Source organism: Carettochelys insculpta, chromosome 23 (genome assembly GCF_033958435.1).
Source record: "Carettochelys insculpta isolate YL-2023 chromosome 23, ASM3395843v1, whole genome shotgun sequence".
In the NCBI taxonomy this organism is placed as follows: Eukaryota; Metazoa; Chordata; order Testudines; family Carettochelyidae; genus Carettochelys; species Carettochelys insculpta.
Genome location: NC_134159.1, coordinates 16,872,646 through 16,892,666, shown reverse-complemented (window position 1 = coordinate 16,892,666; position 20,021 = coordinate 16,872,646). Strand labels below are relative to the sequence as shown.

The window sequence follows — 20,021 nt, the reverse complement described above, 5'->3', positions numbered from 1 at the left end:
TGTGAATTGCCACCATACGCTTGTCCCACATGTGCAGCTCTCCTGAGCCATATTTGCCACACTACACTGCTCTGTTCACCACATATGGCTAACGGGGAGCCTAGTGGACACCATGGATTATACAGTTGTAGGTAGTCTGTCGTGTCCGATGACGTTTTGTGCTTGCATAGGCTCATCAGTTGCCGACTCGCATGTGGCTGAGGAGTCCAAGCTTTGAACGGCATGGGCGTTCACAGTTGGGGCAAGGGAATTGTCCTGTCTGTTGTTGTGGCTGCTGCTGTTGCTTTCTTCCTCTCATGAACATCAATGAGGCATACACGTCGCTGCTCTTCAAAGTTGTCATACGCGTGTCACACAAGAGCACGCCAGCCTCATCGGTCTTTTGTATGCTGCTCTAGCTGATCTGGTTTTAAAGCAGCATGAGCAATGTTGGCTTTCATGCAGTCTTTATACCTCTTGCGAGGCCTACCTTGATTCCTTTTGCTCTGGGAGAGTTCACCGTTAGAGGAGTTCATTTGGGGTTCTTGACTCCTCCATTCATATGACGTGCCCTGTCCAGCGAAGCTAGGCTTTCAGAATCATGGCTTCGATGGTCGTGGTTCCTGCTCTGTCCAGGACTTCCAGGTTTGTAACTCTGTCCTGCCATCAAATGTGCAGTATTGACCTCAGGCTGCATGTGTGGAAGCGCTCCAGCAGTTTTATACGTTTTCTGTACAAGGTCCAGGTTTCACAGCCATACAGGTCAGGACTACAGCCTTGTACTTTTTCAGTTTAGAGGACTGTTGGTTATTGTGCTGGTTCGACACTCATGCTCTCAGACATCCTAGAGCCTGGCTGGCCTGGCAGATTCTGGTATTGATTTCTTTGTCAAGGGAGCCATCCTTTGCTGTCACACTGCCAAGGTACTTGAACTCATCTACTGTTTTTAACTCTATTCCTTCAATAAAGATTGAAGCGGGGAGACAGCAGATCCTTGAGCAGGTTGAAACAGTACCTTGGTCTTTCCTAGGCTGATGGTCAAACCAAGGAGGCGAGTGGCATCAGCAAACTTGTTGATGGTGATGAGCTAGAGATCAGATTCCTTGTGTACTATAAGTGCACAGTCATCAGCAAAAAGGGCTTCAAGGATGAGCCTCTCAAGTGTCTTGGTTTTAGCATTCAGATGACGAAGGTTGAAAAGTGACCCATCAAGTCTGTATTTTATGTAGACTCCATAGTCCAGGTCCCTAACTGCGTGGCTGAGGACACATGTGAAAGAGAGGTTGAATAACACTGGGGCCAGCACGCACCCTTGCTTCACACCATTCGATATCTCAAATGGATCTGAGGACTTGCCATTTGAAAGAACAAAGCCAGTCATGTTATCGTGGAACAGGTGTATGAAGTTAACGAATCTTCTTGGGCAGCCAAATTTTGACAAGATAATCCACAGGGCTTCTCCATTGACGGTGTCAAATGCCTTGGATCTGTACACTGTCTTTATAGACCTCACCAAGTTCTGCTCTATGCACTTTTCCTGGACCTGACGAACAGCAAAGATCATGTCAATGGTGCTGCAGCCTGGGCAAAAACCACACTGTGCCTCTGGTAGGTGGTTCTCTGAGATGCTGGTGATCAGACAGTTGAGGATAACTGGAGCCAAGATCTTCCCAACAGTACAGAGAAGGGAGATGCCCTGGTAATTTCCACAGTCAGCTTGTTCCCCTTGTTATTGAAAAGCGAGATAATTGTGGCATCCTTAAAGTCTTTGGGCATATCGTCGTCATCTTCCCAGATGCTGATCAGGATGTTGTGAAAGGTTTCAAGTGACACTGGTCTTGCCACTTTGAAAATTTCAGCAGGGATACCGTCCATCCCAGGGACTTTGCCAGAACTGGTCTGGCTGATTGCCTTTTTGACCTCATCCATTATAGGGGGCAGGTCAAGACTGTCTCTTGTGGGTTTCTGGGGGATCTGGTCTAGAGCCACAGGGTCGACAATGGAGGGTCTGAGAAGGTTGCTGAAGTGCTCTCTCCATCTATTCTTGATGCTGGTCTTCTCCGTCAGAAGGGTCATGCCATCTGCAGACAGGAGAGGTGTAGTACTTGGCTTTGAAGGTCCCTATATAGCTTTGATAGCACTGAAGAACATCTTGGTGTCAGCATAGTATTGGAGTTCATCAGCTTTACTCTCCCACTTCTCATCTTGCATTTTGCGAAGTGCCATTTGCACCTGGCTCTGAAGGTGTTTGAAACTATCACATTTGGATTCAAGACTGATCGTTTTGCCATAGCAGAAGTGCGTTCTGATTTTCCTCTAAGATCTTAATGACGGCCTCATCATTTTCAGTTGTACAGTTGTATTTAAGTGGTAAACAATGAACAGCAGCAGTTTGGATAGTACTAAATATGGAAGATCAAGGCAGCTTCTGAAATGTCTCATTTGCTTTCAACAAGGTTTTTTGACAGTTCTGATTGAGCCTGAAGTAATTTAGTTGAGCTCTTTAAGCAGGTTATAAGTCGTCATACACGTGTATGCACAGATTTTGGGTGAGTTTTTTGTGTGAAACCATGTCCAGAATGCATGTCAAAGACAGAGAACTGGTATTATGTAGCTATTTGTATTAAGCTGCATTTGTTTTAGTGCTCTGTAGTGGCTGGTCCAATCCTACTAATGTGCTACAAGAAAAGCATTACTGTGGGCCTTTGTGGCAAGTATGAGAACAAATTTAATTGTTTATTAAAATTAATGTGTTTCATCTAATTCTTTAAGATCATATATGCTTTACAATTACATTGAAGGGTAAACAAAGTGTATTCACAGTAGAAATTACACATTACTCTTACAATACCTATTTCAGTATGACTTGAATACTTAGCAAGAGAATACTAAATGAGATTCACCAATAGGTACTTGAGAATAATTTTCAGGGCTTCTCACTGAAGTCTACTGTCCCTTTTGGTTTCTTTGGCCTCATAGGGACCTCAGGAATCCCTGTGTACTCAGCTATCCAGAGAGAATTCCTTACAATCACCAAATTGCAAGAAAACTGTTATGTTTCTACCTGGAGTGTTCTCTCAGTTTATTACTCCAGTCTATAAATGTTAAATAGAGCGATTTTATGGTAGGAAAGTTGCAATAGGACCTTAATGAAAGCAGGGGAAACAATCCTACACATTTTGTTAATCCTGGGCATAAAGTACTGAAGAGTAGACATGAAGGATTTTTCTCAACAGATTTGAGAAATATGGCTTTGAACCCACTGAAGCTCACTTTACCTGTCATTATAAAATACTAGGTTGAGTTCTAGCTATTTTTGAAAGGACATTCTGCTGTACTAGTTTATCATGCTTTTTTTTAAAAGTTCATTGTGCATCTTTGTTTCAGATTACTGATCGTCTCAGAGGTGGCAGTGAAGCCCACCTTTAGCACAGGAAGATGAGTGAACTTGACCAGTTACGCCAAGAGGCTGAACAACTGAAAAACCAAATCAGAGTATGTATTAAATCAAAGCAGTGTGTGTATTTAGGTCTTATTAATACAGGTGATATTTATGCCATTTGCATCCATTTAGGAACAGGATGGGAGATGGACATAAATGACATTATTGCTATGTCTACACTAGCCCCAGAACTTCGAAAGGTGCATGTTGATGAACCTAATTGAAAGATGCTAATGAGGCGTTGTCATGAATATGCAGTACCTCATTAGCATAATGGCAGCCACGGCACTTCAAAGCTGCCTCTTTCAATCACATGCAGCTTGTCTGCATGGGGTCCTTTTCGAAAGGGCCTCATGCACTTTGAAATCCCCTTATTCCTATAACGAAAGAGGAATAAGAAGATTTTGAAGTGTGCAGGGTCCTTCCGAAAAGGACCCCATGTAGACAAGCCGCACGCGATTGAAAGTGGCAGTTTCAAAGTGCTGCGGTTGCTATTATGCTAATGAGGTGCTGCATATTCATAGCAACACCTCATTAGCATCTTTTGATTAGGTTCATTATCATGCCCCTTTTGAAGTTCTGGGGCTAGTGGAGACATAGCCACTAAGTTGAAAGTTTCACAATCTCTTTCAGAAGTTAATGTGTTGGGTATTTTACAAACGTAAATACACACAACTCCATGGAATGTTGCTTTTATCCATTCCAGTTTTCAGTAAGCTTTATGATTGAGTCACTCAGAATAATATAAGATGGTGGTAACTGTATTTAAAAGCCATTCTGTATCTTAAACCACTCTTTAAGGCCAGCAAATATTTGTTGAAATTTTTAGCCTTCCCAATATCTAACGCATCAAGTTTGAGTATCTGATATTTTATGAAGCTTTCGGACTGATTTAATATTTTGGACCAGTATAATCTAGCACTAAACAAATTAAACTTCATAGCAAGTGATTAATTGTAGTGTGAATAAATTTCCTCACAACTTTTCTCAGAAAGTGGTCTAAAACCAGATGGCTGAAGTACTACATTATATTTTATTTACCATGTTGATTTTATTTCCTGCTTATGATCAGAAGTTTACACAAGCAGTAAAACTAGGTCATCTTGTTTTACTGGTGTTAGTTGTAGATCATGGCACATATACTTTTGGTTCTCTCTGACTTGATGGCACATTTACTCACAGGGGCTGTGTCTACACTTGCGTTACTCTTTCAAAAGAGGCATGCAGATGAGGTACAGATTTACAGATCTGGCACCTTATTTGCATATTCTTTCAAAAGAAGAAAAGCAGTGTAGACACGGCCCTTTCAAAAGTAAACCCTATCTTTGAAAGAGCCCTTCTTCCCATAAGGCTCAGCCTGTGTGTATATGCTGAGTGAAATGAGAGGTGTTTTAATATTTCTGAAAACAGATTGTCAAATGGACATATTTTAGTTTCTTTTCAGAAAGATTTTATTAAATCTAACATGCATAAAATCATGCTCAATATTTAATTCTTTGAAAACAGCACTAGCACATATGAAGCAGAAAGAAAAACTGACTCTGTTAATTGAGTGAAACTGAGCAGTTTAATGTGTTTTGTGTAGGCAGAGAAACCCAAAAATAATTATAAATATTCCAAAGTAGTTGTTGTGGTCCAGGTGAAATTTATTTAAAAAAAAAAAATCGTGTGTGTCTTCCTTTAATATTGGAAGCAGAGCTGCCAATGCGGAAGACAACAAATGGAGCATTGTCCTGGGGTCCAGTGATTTTAAAAGCAGCAGTGGCTGGAGTCCCCCATAAGCTTTAAATTACTGCAGAAGCTCTTTTGAAAGAATATGCAAATGATCCATCAGATATGTAAATCTGTGCCTCATTTGCATTGTCAATTTCCCTCATTTGCATGCCACTTTTGAAAGAGGCATACAAGTGTAGACACAGCCTTTGTGGAGATTTATATCCTAGTCTCCTTATTGTTCACAGTGTGTATAGATAAAATTCTAATAGGACACAGGCTGAAGTTTTCTCATTTGCTCTTCACTATATTCCATGCTGATTTGTTTTTTTTCCCTCCACTCATCCCCCAGCCCCTATTGTATCTATATTGCCATTGTTAGATTATAAGATGTCTGGACAGGGATTCTATTCTGTGACTACTTAAAAGACAGTGTAACTATGTTCCAAACATTGGTGTGTAACTTGCTGTGATCACGTGGCTGTGTGCATAAGTTGTCAGCTGAGTATAACTTCTTTTAAGAACTTTGACAGAATATTTTAAATCATTTCAGTTACAAATTAATATGAAAACTGGTTTTTTCCCCACTACAAATTATTTTCATGTAGTTTAAAATGTTATCAAGTTGATGATTTGTACACCCCAGTGTTCATGTCTGTGCTGTTTTGAGATAGCAGGGCTGCTAAAGCAGAAAACTGGCACTCACGTGGAAATATACAGACACAAGTTTAATTTGACATAACTGCCAAGCACTGGCTTTAACTGAGCTGTTTCAGTCACTTCTTGAGTATCTGATTTTTATGACGCTTTTGAACTGATTAGATATCTTGGTGGAGGAAGGAAGAGCGGATGGAGATGATGTATCAGCTATTCCCCACCTCCCATTTTGAGCACTTCTGTACCCACCTGTAATAGCTCTGAGAAAAACATTTATGCAGCACTACTTCTTTGACACCTGACTATCCACCAGGGGTTCATTCAGTCTCCATTGGAATCGGACTCAGAATTTTCCTTGTACCCATACACGCTGGGGATTGTTTTCCTAACGACTTCAGTCAGAAGAGTAAATGTGCTTCAGGCACTTATGGCCAAACCCTCATATGATATTGAGGGACAAGGACTGCAAAGTGGGGGACAGGAGAGTCACAGAATCTATACTAGAATTAAACAATGAACCTGGTAGCACCGTAAAGACTAATACGGCCACCCCTCACAAATTTATATTGACACGTCAACATAAGAACACCAGGTAGGGGTAAACTCAAAAGTTCAGTCCTACAGTAGTCTCAGAATTTCATCTAAAACAGTCAGCTTTATTGTTGGCTTCCTGAAGACATGTTGAGCACTGGGGATAAAAGAATTTGAGCACACGTGGGTGTGTCTACACTAGACAGTTTTGTAGACAAAATTGGAGGTTTGTAGACGAAACTTTCAGCATGTCTACACGCAAAGTGTATTTTGTTGACAGAAATTCAACAAAAAGCTGTGTAGATGCTCTGAGAGGCCTTTTTGTTGTCAGTGCATCAAAACATTGCTGTGCTTTTCATGTGTTGTCAGGATCTGTTGACAGCAGTTTTGTCAGAACATCTCTTCCGACAGTAACTTCTGTAGACAGATCCTTCCAGTGTAGACGTAGCCTAAATGTATCCAGGAGTTTTCTTTGTCACATGGGTGAGACAACAGTCTCAACTAGCTGTCAATCTAGCCATATGAGAGCATTTTAAATGTCAGGTGACTTCATCACCAAGAATATCAAAATGGAGAATACTGTATTTCTTCCACCAAACTATTTGATTTTGTGGGGGTCCTGTATAAAAGGCTTTTTCTTAATTTAAAACAATATAATCACAATTGTGGCATTGAGGCTATTAAAGCTATACTAAATTTAAGTCATTCTGCAGTTATATATCAGCCTTTCTAAAACGTAGAATATAATTTACTGAAAATAGCCTGTTTCTTACTTTAGAACAGCTGTTACATTTTTTTTTTTCCTAGCAGAGAGTTCAGGTGCAGGAAGGACTAGGGAGGTGATTACCACAGGCGGTTACCAGCCAGAGATGCGGAAGGGCTTAGGAAGGAGATCTGCATGCTATTGCTCCATGGCTCAACTGGTTGTTGGCATATTTGTGTGTTCCCCCCGCCCCTCCTCCCCAAGGATAGGAGACAGCACGTCTCCATTCGCTGTCTGCACCAGCAAACACCACACTTAAAGCTTCCATTGGCCAGTACTCAGTCAATAGGTGGTATGGGTATGTGGGGTGGGGGCAATGTGTGGAGCCCTGCCCCACTCCTGGTGCCACAGAGATGTATCGGCATGATGTGGGGGTCATAGCATACAGGTAGCCTGACAGTGCCCTTGTGTGCTGCTGGAATTTTAGCAGCCCAGAAATTATGATCAGTTGGCAGATGCTCCCTGATCAGTCAATTGCAAACAATGGGTTGGTGACCACTATTAATATAACTGTGGATTTATTTTTGTGGGGGCTCCCTTAGCCTGAGGCTGTGATGCATAAATCCGAAAGCCCCTGAGCTAATCCAGCCCTGTTTCCCTATCTATGGTTCTTTGAGATGTTGTCAGTATTGATTTTCAAGGGGTGGCTGTGTTAGTCTTTAAGGTGCCACCGGACTCCTTGTTGTTTTAGTTCTAGTATTGATTTTGTGACTCTCCACCATCCCAATTTTGCAGAGTCCTCATCAGGTTTCAAATTGAGATGGAATTAGAGGAGTGTCTCGGTTGTCGTGTTCATTGTCTTTTGAACGTGCATTTTCAGAAATATCTGAGCTTACATGAGGCACATGTACATCTACAGTAGGATTATATGTTGAGAATGTCTGGAATATGCTGTAGAATATAAGTAATTGTTCTTTGCAGTGTGTGGTCAGAGCGTTTTTCTTCAACGGAATTTGAAAGTAAAAAATGAATGAGAATGTTTACTTTTTTTTGGCTGTAGTGGGTAAAATTCCCCTTTTTATTTAGAAAAATGGACGATAGGGTACTTTCACATTTTCGTGGTGCAGTGCACTGTGATTATAATGTAGACTTCATGGCAGCAGAAATATAAACAGACAGAGTTCGCTTATTTCCCCGTAGTTTTTGTTTAATATTGTCATCAAGTGACTAAAAGCAGAACCATGGATATGTATTTAATATTAAATCCTGTTATATAATTTAAACATGTCCTTAGATGTATGTTGCACACTTTTGAACAGAGTAAATAACTTCTTAAATTGTCGCCAAATTGTGTGGATACAGTTACAGAAATTTGATTGAAAAGATGTACAGGTTAAACCTCTCTAATCCAGAACTCTCATCTGGCACCATCCATAATCTGGGATGATTTTTTGTTAGCTGGATGACCACTTATCATGGGTGTGACCAAGTTTCTCATGGTCCCATAAGTTTGTTTATAGCCACCAGTCCTGACTGTCCATGTTCCATGCTGTTATTTAGCTGTAATTTACCCCAAATGTCTTCTGAAAGACCAATAACCAGTGAAAGTGTTGGTAATGTACTCAACAATATTGATCTCCTGTTGTTCGGCAAATTTTCTTGTTTGGCACTGGTCACATCCCGAGGGTGCCGAACGAGAGACGTTCAACCTGTACTCATTTAATTTGTTCGGGTCTGATTCAGAATACTTCCCCACGATGCATTTTACTTGCAGTATTTCTGCTCTAGTTCTATGTATCCAGCAGTAGGGCTTCCAACTCTTTTGCTTTGGTGTCTGTTCTGTAGTCCAATAGCTTTTGTTGACAAGCAGTTCATATTTACCCAATATTTTTCTTTCTTATTTGTATCTCCATCCTGGGCATTCACGTTTTTCAGATAAGTGTAGAATATTCTGTCCCCTTCCCTTCTTCACCAAGTGACATGTAGCTAATAATCACCCTGGTGAGTTTTGTTTGAACTCCTACCCATTTCTCAATAATTCTAGTAAGGTGCTATGCAGAACTGAATGCTCTAATCCAGCATGATTTGCACTATAGCCATGTAGGAAGAGGACTGTGTAACTAATACTTGTGAATAGTCAGCCCAATAGTCTTTGCTTTTAATCGAAAGTCTTTTGGTACTACCTCTTCCCTACCTGGTGAATCAAATTTATTGCGGTTTTGTACAACCTGTATATTTCATTAATGTGTTGTTTACTTAGTCTTTTAGATCAATGATGAATGCCACTATTGTTTGCTAGTGTGCATTTGGAAGTATTTTAAGTTAGAAGCCTACAAAATCATACATTTTCACAACACGAATACAATAGCTGAGTCTCTTTGGCCGTGTCTACACTACACGCAAATGGCCATTTCAAAGTTTACTAATGAAGCGCTGAAATGCATATTCAGCGCTTCATTAGCATGTGGGTGGCCGCGGCACTTCGAAATTGACGCGCCTCGCCCCCGCTCAGCTCGTCCCGACGGGGCTCCTTTTCGAAAGGACCCCGCCTACTTCGAAGTCCTCTTATTCCCATGAGCTCATGGGGGTAAGGAGACTTCGAAGTAGGCGGGGTCCTTTCGAAAAGGAGCCTCGTCAGGACGAGCTGCGTGGCGGCGAGGCACTTCAATTTCAAAGTGCCGCTGCTGCCCACATGCTAATGAAGCGCTGAATATGCATTTCAACGCTTCATTAGTAAACTTCGAAATGGCCATTTGTGTGGCCATTTCGAAGTTTGGGGCTAGTGTAGATGTAGCCTTTGAGACTTATTCCGTCCATATAAATGACAATTGTAAGGATAACTCAGTTTCCAGTCTCTTGTGTACATAGCTAGTTTTAAAAAATTAATATCATGTCTTCCTGTCTTCATTAATTTTAAACTCCTTTAACAAAAAAGCTTGCTTCAGTAAAGACTTTCTACATTTTTTGAAGTATCTGTGTTTAAAAAAATGGAGGTATAGGATATTAAACACTAAAGCATTGATCAAAGTGTGTGTTGGCCGGGTAAAGAGCAATGTGGTTTTCAGGCTTTTAGTTTGATTTTATTCAGAAGTGTTTTCTAGGTTTATGTAACAAATTGTTGTAGGTTCTTTTAACAGAGTTGGAAATGGATATTGCATATAGCCCCTATTTAAGGGAGCTGGTTCAGTTCAAGTTTCCCCCTTGTACTTTCCATTCTGGATCGTGTCCATCTTATTTATACAATGCACAGAATGCCAACAGTAAATATTCAGGGATAACCCATGACCAGAAATCACATAGATTAGGAAAGGAGACACATTTTGAGACCTGCTTCCTTCTCATTCTCAGCCACTAAATGCTAGAATTCTTAATAAATAAAGGTTCCAGAGAAAACACTAAACACATTTGCAATAAAGTCTGGCTTGGTAGGTTTCTCTTCCACTTTCTCTCTTCTGGGTGCTCATAACTGCAAGATTTCCCCTACTAGTTTTGCTGCTGAATAACTTTGCAGAGTGATCTTTATAAAAGGATTAGTATATATTATACTGTCTCTTATGTGTTGTCTCTAATTTTCCCTTGTTACAGGATGCCAGAAAAGCATGTGCAGATGCCACTCTGGCCCAGGTAAGCACTCATTTAAGATGCAAAAATCTGTATAAGGGAAGTGTAAAAACACAAAGCTCTGTGTGTGGAAATTATGAACAATATCTTAATTCTTCCTATAGTCTTTTGTTGATAACATCAGCTTCCTTTGCCTCTTTTCATGGTGTGATTTTTTTGATTACACACAGATCCTACTGCTTTATACATGAGCAACTACTACCAGTAATAGGATGAAGTAGTTCCTTCCTTGGTAGGTCACTGAGTTGCTTTCCCCGTGTTTTTGTTTCTTTTAAATCACACAAGATTTAAGCAGATGGATCTGTACATTGATGGACCCTCACACTGGAGCAACCTGGAAGGCCATTTACACAGAAGCCTTTGCCAGGAGCTATTGTCCTAGATATGTGTTGAATCAGATTTTACCTTTCACCACCCAGATTAATCACTTTTGCTTGAACAGAGAGCTATAACTCTGTGGCTGATGTCAGTTTGTCGTGGAAGTGAGTATTGCTACAAATATAGTACTAGAAATTCAGTACTGCAGCATCAAGCAAGAGACAGGCAGTGAATGAGGCCTCTTTTGAGCATTAAATACTTGGGAAATTATGATGTGGCAAAGAAAGTCTCCTATAAATGTAAAATAAATGGTCAAGTTTAACATGTAATATGTCTAAAACATTTCCCATGTGCACAGCTTTTAAAAAACTTCATTTATACTAGGAAAGGCATTGTGTAGCAATTTTAAATGTGTCCCAGTCTGTTAGTTTTAACATTCATCTGTATGGGCAGTTTTCATACTGAAGCAGAGATTATTACTCAGATGCTTTGGCTTAAATTTTTTTAGATGGAGACAGGGCAAGTATGCAGACATTAGCTGTAAAATGGAGTTATAAACTGTTTTGAATTCACTGTAATGTGTGTTCATTTTATTCAGTATATTACTGGAAATGTGCTGTGAACTATTTTGTTACCCAGTGCTATGCTCCAGGGCAGAGAAACTATTGATTTCTTTTTCACTTTGCTGTTCACTTAATTGTTCCAGAATATGCTTTTATCCTTTAAAAGTTAAATAAAATATTAATACTATAGTTTGAAAATTTTCTGTTCAAAGGCATTTTGTGCTGGATCTAAATTGAGAGTTATCTTCAAAATGTGAGGTACAGCTTCAAATACAAATGCCCCCTCTTCTCACCATCTTTAAAAACAGAAAACCATCCTATTCTGTTGAATGCATCTCTATTGTGGGGTGGAAGGAGGAATTCTCTGTCATAAGACCGTGTAGTCTTAAAGCTAGAGGCTTCAGAAGATAGAAACTGAACATAATCCTTTCTGGGGTTCTGAGCCTTTCTCATTCACGCATTTCTTTGCCATTGGGCTTAGATAACATGCGTGTACTTCCAGAGGGATATTGTGCAGTTATGTTCAGTTAGGGCTTTGCCTACAAAGCCCAGATAAAGAGCTGGGGTTGAGGGGAAAATAGTAAATGAGAGAATAAGCATGAAAATACTGCATATGACTAAAATATTTTAGTCCATTTGAGTTAGTGAACATGCTCAAAATGTGTGCATTTAATCCTTTGTTTTTTTTCTGCAGTAGACTAAGTGCTTCTGCATTAATGAAGAATATGAATATTCTGAGAATAAGATAAATGCAGAATCTGAGGTCTATAATAACCTGTCTGTTTAGATCACAGCCAACATTGATCCAGTGGGTCGAATTCAGATGCGAACTAGAAGAACACTGAGGGGGCACTTGGCTAAAATTTATGCGATGCACTGGGGGACTGATTCCAGGTGAGTGTCACTCTCACAGAACGGTAATCTTTTGGGTTTCAATTAGGTCTTGTCCAAAAATTTGATTTGGTTTTTGCAGAGAATAATTACAAATTCAGTTCCATCATTTCTGGTCATGCCTATAATCCAGATGAAGCCCTTTCTGCTAGTTGTGGAATTTTATAACACCAGAGCTCTTTTTGAAGAGCAAAGGATCTTGGGTGCAGGTTGGGGTGGTTACTTCATTTGAAGTTTCATAACCTTTGCTTCTATTCTGGTACTAAGAGAATTTAGTAACACCAAATGTCACTTTTTTTCCCTTTTAACCTCTATATTTTAGGCAGCATAAACTAAATGCTGTGCCAAAATATCAATCCCCTCTTGCTGAAAAATACAGTTTTCAGTAATTTGAAAGAAGCATTTTAAAACAGGAATTTGTTCTTTTCCAAATATGTTAGTCCTGCGGTGATATCCAGCCAGTTAAAAATGGATGTTAATGCTATATCTGTGGATGACAAATGATGACAACTATAATCTGCATTTATGTAAGAATCTTACAAAACACATGCACCAGTGAATTGTCTACCCTTAAATGTATAGACGTGGTATCCCATCCCCACAGGAATAGGTAAATTAGCTTCTTTTTAATCTTGTAAATATGTGACTTAATCTGCTCATAGCAAGTACATTTCTAATCAACAGTTACTGAAGGGAGCCTTGTTAATTTAATGAAGGTGATCTCCTTAGTTCAGTCTAAAGTACAGAGCTTGTTTATACGTGATTGATAAGAACTTCTATTCTTAAGTGACTTAAAATCTAGGTCTGCTCAGTTAGAGTAGAACCTCAGCGTTACAAATACTTTGAGAATGGAGGTTGTTTGTAACTGAACAAAATGTTATCTTCCTTTCAGAAGTTTACAACTGAACATTGACTAATACAGCTTTTGAAACTTTACTATAAATAATTAAAATGCTGCTTTTAGCCGTCTTAATTTTAAAGGAGGCATCACAGAAACAGTTTTCTTACCTTTTTAAAGGTTCCCATTTGTTGTTTATCACAGAACTATACTGTATTTACTTTTTATTTATACTTCCAAATGAGGAGTGTGGTTGGCTGGTCAGTTTGTAACTCTGGCATTCATAACTCTAATGTTCTGTTGTAGGCCTACTGCAGGAGTAGCAGTATGGTTGGTGTAGTAGCATTGGGGTGGAGGGTAGAGGAATATAGATTTAGAAGAATGGCACTTTTTACTTTCAGTTTCTGAATTGCTCAGGGTTGGCAGAGCACCAAATAAACACAGTGTAACAGTTTCATTTTGACGTTTCATATGTTTTGGAGAATCTCACTTTATTTTATAGGAATTTTGTATTAGTTTGTTACAAGTATATAGTTTCCAGTATTGAAAATTACACTCAATATGGCAAATTAACATTGCCAGCTTTTGTAATATTTGAAAACCAGGCACTCCATCAGGAGTGCTGGAACCTTTCCCACGTGGGTCAGGAGAAGCTAGCCTGTGGAGCCAGAGCTGGGAGCTACAGCCTCCTGATGCAGGTAGGCGGCAGCTCCTGCTGAGTAGGAACTGACATGAATGATGATGATCCAGCCTCCTGCACTAACTGTACTTTGCGGTCAAAAACCAGACATGTGGCCACCCTATGCCAAATACTTGTTTTAAAAAATAAATCATTAAGCTGTCTGCAAGCTAGAACAACAGACCCATGTCATGTTTGCTATGGTGTTGGATGACTAAATTTCATGCATAGGTCAAGTTGGCTTTGAAAATGAGACAGCTTTCAAGGGTAAGGAAATCATGCTGGAAACTTAGAACAATGCCAGCCAGAGGAAACACCAGATTAGTTCTGATATCACAATCAAGATCATAGACATATGTTTTGTTCTATTTTTACCCAACAGTCTTTCAAAAAGTTAAGGAAGTCTGGTAGATATTTTTGTGACTTTTATAAAACAATTCTAAAAACTTTCTCCTTCAAATATATTCTACAACAGCCTAAGAAGTTTGTGAACAATACCTTACCTGTATGTTCTGAATGAAGTGACCTCATACAAATGTAATACCATCTTCACTCCTTAAGGGATATGTAGTCTAACTTCCAGGCAAAACTATGGTCACAAGAGGCAATTTACACATGACGCATGCCCCCAAGTTCTGAAAGAACTTTATCATTTTTTCATGAGGTGCTTATGCCACTAATAATAAAGGAGAACATCAGAAGATTACTGTGCAGTAGGAATGTTTTACTGATTATGCTGTCGTAGTAGTAGTAGTAGTAGTAGTCTGTAAATTGCTGTTTGTATTACCATAGATAAATTTAAGTAACGCCTGAGGTCAGTTATAGAATAGTCTGTCTTCTTCCCTTACTAAAATTGAAAGGTTAGGGAACAGGATCTCTTTTTGCCCTGTTAGTTTTAGTTTGAATATTTTTGTAACAAATTCCAGGATGTGCTACTTGAAATGGAATCTGTTGGAGACAAGGCTGTTTAAATTAATCAATTACAGTTTAATTTAAATATCACACTAAGTGCAAGCATTGTTCAGTACTGGCAAATCATAGTTCCTGCCCTGAGGAAAAAGGCAGCACAAAATGTGTGATGTTGTGTTTTATTAGGTAGGTAAATCAGGTAGTACTTGTATCCACTGAAGGTAAGTGTAGTATTTTATCAGCCAACTCAATATCAGGGGAGCTGAGTAGGAATTGGTTTCATTAACTTTGATTAAAAGTTCAAAACTCAGACTCAAAGGGGAGCTGTGGTTTGCCTGTGCACAGTACCCTAAAGGCAGCCACACTTCTTTCAGATAGACTCATGGACTTTTAGATGGGTATGTCATGATCATCTATTCTGACCTTTCTCACCTTGCAGGCCCCAGAACTGCAGCCACCTCTTTCGTAATAGATTTATGAGCACTGACTGAATTACTGAAGTGCTCTTATCACGATCTAAAGATTACAGGTTTAGAGAATCTGCCACTTACACTGGTTTAAACCTGCAAATGACCATGCCTTTATGCTGCAGGTTAAAGTGAAGAACACCCAGGGCTTGTGCTAGTCTAACTTCAAGGAAAATTCCTGCCGGTCCCCAAATGTGGTGGTCAGTTAGACACTGAGCACACACTGTAATAACATTTAAAAGCCCCGAATAAGAATAAGGCACGATGTACACACACAAAAATATGAAAGGAATCCCTACCCCAAAGTTTGTAATTGTACTGTTTAAGTGGCTTGTATATTGACACTATAATCTGAAAAATAGAGAAGTTACATTTGTGCATAGCAGATGTAACAAAAAGCTAAGACCAGCATCTTTGCCCAGGTGATGTGTCACAGCTGGGCAATGTACTTTAAAAGGCAAGAGTTGGCTTGAGATGTAGACCCTTCTCACAACTGAGACTTTAAAATAATTAAACATCAAAGTTTCCACAAAGGCCTCTTCAAAGAGTAACAAAAGTTAGAAAACAGCCAGTTGTTTTTTTTACAGTAGTGAATATTATGCAAGACCTCGTGGGTTGAGACTTGGGCTTCTCACTGGGTGATGCTTGAATTAGGTTTGAACATGCAGATATTAAGATGAAAATTGAAATGATGTGGTGCTTTGTCACTATACTTCGAACGTTCTAAGATGAATAGCAAAACATCTGGTTTCTCACACGTTAGAATGAAACTATGTAGGGTTAGGGCTCAGAGCATGACATACTGCTTATCTGAATTCCATTTTGCATCTGCTTCTATAATACAGAAAAAGAAGTACTTGGCTCTTTTTGTCTCATTGTTTCTTCAATCTGATTTTTTTTTTGGTTGTGTTAAAACCTGTTTGTTTTTTTTTTGTTAAAAAAATAAAAATAAAGCCTGGATACAAAAGCCCGTATTGTAAGCTAGACTGAAAATACAACTCTGGCAAATGGTGCATTTCAAACAGTCTCCACAGAGAGGGGAAGAGTTTTTTTTTTTCCCCAAAAGGAAACAAAAGAAAACCACCCCTTCCTTCCCTTCCCTCTGCCCTTCAACTCAGACTACATCTCTGTAAACTAAATTTTCTGGTGGTCTCCATTTTAACTCTATTTTGACACTAGATTTTATTTGATTTTAGTATTTACTGGTTTTCATCCTTGACCTTTTTTACCTTGTGTTTAAAATAAGTAGAAATTTGGGAGAGTATTAATGGTGCCTAACGGTGTGATTACACTGGTTTCAAATATACAAAATAATAAGACATCAGTTTTGTTTAGAGATGACTTTCACTATTTCTTCTTCACCCAATTCATGCATTTTTGGATTGTCTATTGGGGAAGATGGGTGGAAGAATTCTCAGGTCCTTTTTCTAGACTCCTCCTTAATAAAGGAAGGTCTTCAAGAGACAATGAAAAGCATGTGGAAACCAGATGAATTTCTGAGAATAACACCTGTATTTTTAGCAGTTTGCCAGATTATTTCTGGACTGGGAAGCAAGCTAAAGTAGGCGTTTGCTAATAACATTATGTTCATTTTCCCAACCCCCACCCTCAGAATCTTGACAGAGAACAACGAATATCTTGCTGTCTTTGGCGGGTGTGGGGGAGGAAGGAACTTTTTCAATAAATAAATAAATGGAATTCCTATCTTGCAAATATGGGGACAGGAGTGCACAGAACTGTAGGTAATTTTCCCGAAAGTTAATGGTAGTCAGGTGTGGAACCCAGATCTCCTGACTCCCTACCCTCTGACTTTCCTTTTTTTTTTTTTTTAAAAAAAAAACACATAAGATTGCAACAATTATTGAGTTGCTTTAACTGTTGTGTAGTTTCTCTAAAGTTCAAATTCTGGAAATGGATTGGAGGGCCACATTGCTATTTAGTGAGTAGTAATATTTAACACTTAACATGAAATGCATCTGCTCTTGTTTCTATGAAGTTTGTTATTTAAGAGAATATTGATGTTATATTGTACTTTAGTATCTTTTAAACGATTCACATAAACATCTTAAATAATTGGCTATGTTTTCTTCTTGTTTTTCTCCAGTGATTATCTGTTTTTCTTATTTTTCCTCTCCAGGCTTCTAGTTAGTGCCTCCCAGGATGGCAAACTTATCATCTGGGATAGCTACACCACAAACAAGGTGAGAGTAATTGACATGCTGTTGCTTAATTAAAATTTGACTGAAAAGACCAGGGAAAGAATATTATGTACCTACCTTGGCTCTTAAAGAGCTACGGCCAAAATTCAGGTTAGGTTTACCACTTGACCTGTAAAATTGTGATCTTAAATAACAAGATTAGAGTCCTAATTACTGTGTATGTAGCAAATACATGCATTGGTTATGTATAAAATGTTTACACGTCCTCCAAGAAACTAACAATATTTAGTTGTTGAAGGCACCTATTCTTATGACAAGCAGCTGTCATAGGAGGGAGTAGAAGTTAGTTAGCAAACATTTCCCAGAAATGTGCTAAATGAGATAAAGCATAGCCATGCTGGTTTGGGCTATGCAATAAAGCAGAGAATTAAAAGAATGCAGGTAAGAGAATGTTTTCTTCCTAGATGTAGTAACAGGACATGGCTACAGGGTACAGAAGGCTTCTGGTTGGTGTTCAGAGGTTAGTTTAATGAGCTCTGTAATAAACTCTATGAAGGGTGAAAAAGCAATGCTTGTAAATTACAAAAATTTGTGGAGAACTTGAAATTTTCAGCACATAATAAGCAGAAATAATTTTTAATTGAAAAAGATGATGCAGAAATAGGAAATAAAATAATTTTATCATTGATTTCCCTGTTAGGATTTCAAAACTCTTGAACATTAACACTTAACATCTCTTTGTGGCAGAGACTTGAAACCCTGTTTTAGCATTGGGGAAACTGAGTCAAAGAGATATTGCTGTTTGATGCAGGTCACACAGGAAGTATTGGATAGAATTCTTTATCAAGTACTCTGGGTACAAGTACTCAGTTTTCCCTTCCATAGGACAGTTCTGGGTGGCAGCCCCAGGCCCTGCACTTTACAGGGGTCCTGTGTTGGCCACCTCAACTATCTAGGGCTGGGACCCATGGGCTTGCCTGAGGGGCCTGGTGTGGCGGATCAGGGGTCACTGTTAGTGATGATAAAGAATGTGATTGTAAATGTGCTCTGTGTTATTGAGGAGATTTGAACAACCTCTTAAGGCAGTTTATTAGCGTCATAGTAGAAGATAGATGTCTTGCGGTTAGTTGGCTATATTTTTAATGCAGAGCTTTGTTTTGCTATTTAAACTTTTTAAATCACATCCACTAGCACAGTATCTGTAATGGAAATAGGGATCATATTTATAGAGGGACACTTTTCTAATCCCGAGTCAAGAAGTGTGAGGAAATAGATATTTCGCAGAACTTCACAACGCATATAACATGATCCATCCATCAGAGTTTACAAACTAACTTTAAACACAGTGCAGCAAGGGAAATAACAAGATGTTAGGTCAGGATTAGAAAAAGAAAGGTCAGGTCTCGACTGACTGACTGACTGCTATTTTACCCGTGAAAGCTTATTTCCAAATAAATCTGGTAGTCTTCAGGGTGCCACAGGGCTCTTTGTTTTTTCACATACAGCCTCACTAACCTCTGAGGTTTGATGGTATGTGGTTATTCAGGAGGAGGGGACAAAGAGGGAGTTTGTTTAAATAGCAAAAGGCCTTGGTTTGCTAATTTATTTGGTAAGGGTTTGGATTAGATATTTAAGGAAGAATTTAAATGAGGGGCAAAGTAAGTCATCACTTTTTTGTTCCTAGTATATAATCCTGAAATTAACGTTTTTACCTACCTTAAGTTGAGCACCATTGTGTTTTCTCATGTTAAAATCTGTAACCATAGACACAAGCTCTTGCAGCTCTTAGCAGAGCAGCAGATTAAACAGGATTCTCTGTTAGTTCATCTCTCAGGTTTTAATTAAGTCATTACTTGGTTTGACAAGTTACATGAGCAAATTATTTCTGAAATAAGTTTGGCTCTTGGAGCACAAGCACTTTGACCTTTTTCATTATTCTTTCTCCTGCTACTGTTAAAGTGAGAGTTGGAGAGAGTAGTGTAGTTACTGAGAAGACATCAGTATGAAGCTCCTGATGATCAGGTGACTTAAAGATAAACTATGTATTCTATTTGTGCTCCAGGTCCATGCCATTCCCCTGCGTTCATCTTGGGTGATGACCTGTGCATATGCCCCTTCAGGAAACTATGTGGCCTGCGGTGGTCTTGATAACATCTGTTCCATATACAACCTGAAAACTCGTGAAGGAAATGTTCGTGTCAGCCGTGAGCTGGCTGGTCACACAGGTGAGCATTGGTTCTGAAGGGCAAACTAGTTGTGAGCTAAATGCACAATAAATTGTGAACATTAGAGATGTAAAAGATCCATTAGGTCATCTACTCAATGCTGCAGTGCCAAAGGACTGGTTTCCTATTAGCATACAGGCGAGACTTCTTTTAAATGTCCCAAGCAATGAGGCTTCAATCATTTCCCTTTGAAAGACTATTCAAAAGTCTAGTCTTCAAGAACATGTTCTTATTAAACCTGAAAGACATGTATTGTTGTGTGATCCTGTTGTTTTTGTGCATTCCTTTTTGTTCCTTGTAGAATACATTTTCCCCTCGTGTTCACC

The 20,021-nt window shown here is 39.1% G+C and overlaps 1 protein-coding gene across 1 annotated transcript in view; it reads left to right on the top strand.

Moving 5' to 3' along the window:
• The window catches only part of GNB1 (G protein subunit beta 1), an 86,834-nt gene that overhangs the window by 45,895 nt on the left and 20,918 nt on the right, over positions 1-20,021 (top strand). The window contains exons 3-7 of the mRNA XM_075018144.1: positions 3,367-3,474; positions 10,611-10,649; positions 12,315-12,421; positions 17,449-17,512; positions 19,533-19,695. Coding sequence (XP_074874245.1) covers positions 3,418-3,474; positions 10,611-10,649; positions 12,315-12,421; positions 17,449-17,512; positions 19,533-19,695 — 430 coding nt within the window. The 5' untranslated portion in view covers positions 3,367-3,417. The remainder of the gene's footprint in view (positions 1-3,366; positions 3,475-10,610; positions 10,650-12,314; positions 12,422-17,448; positions 17,513-19,532; positions 19,696-20,021) is intronic.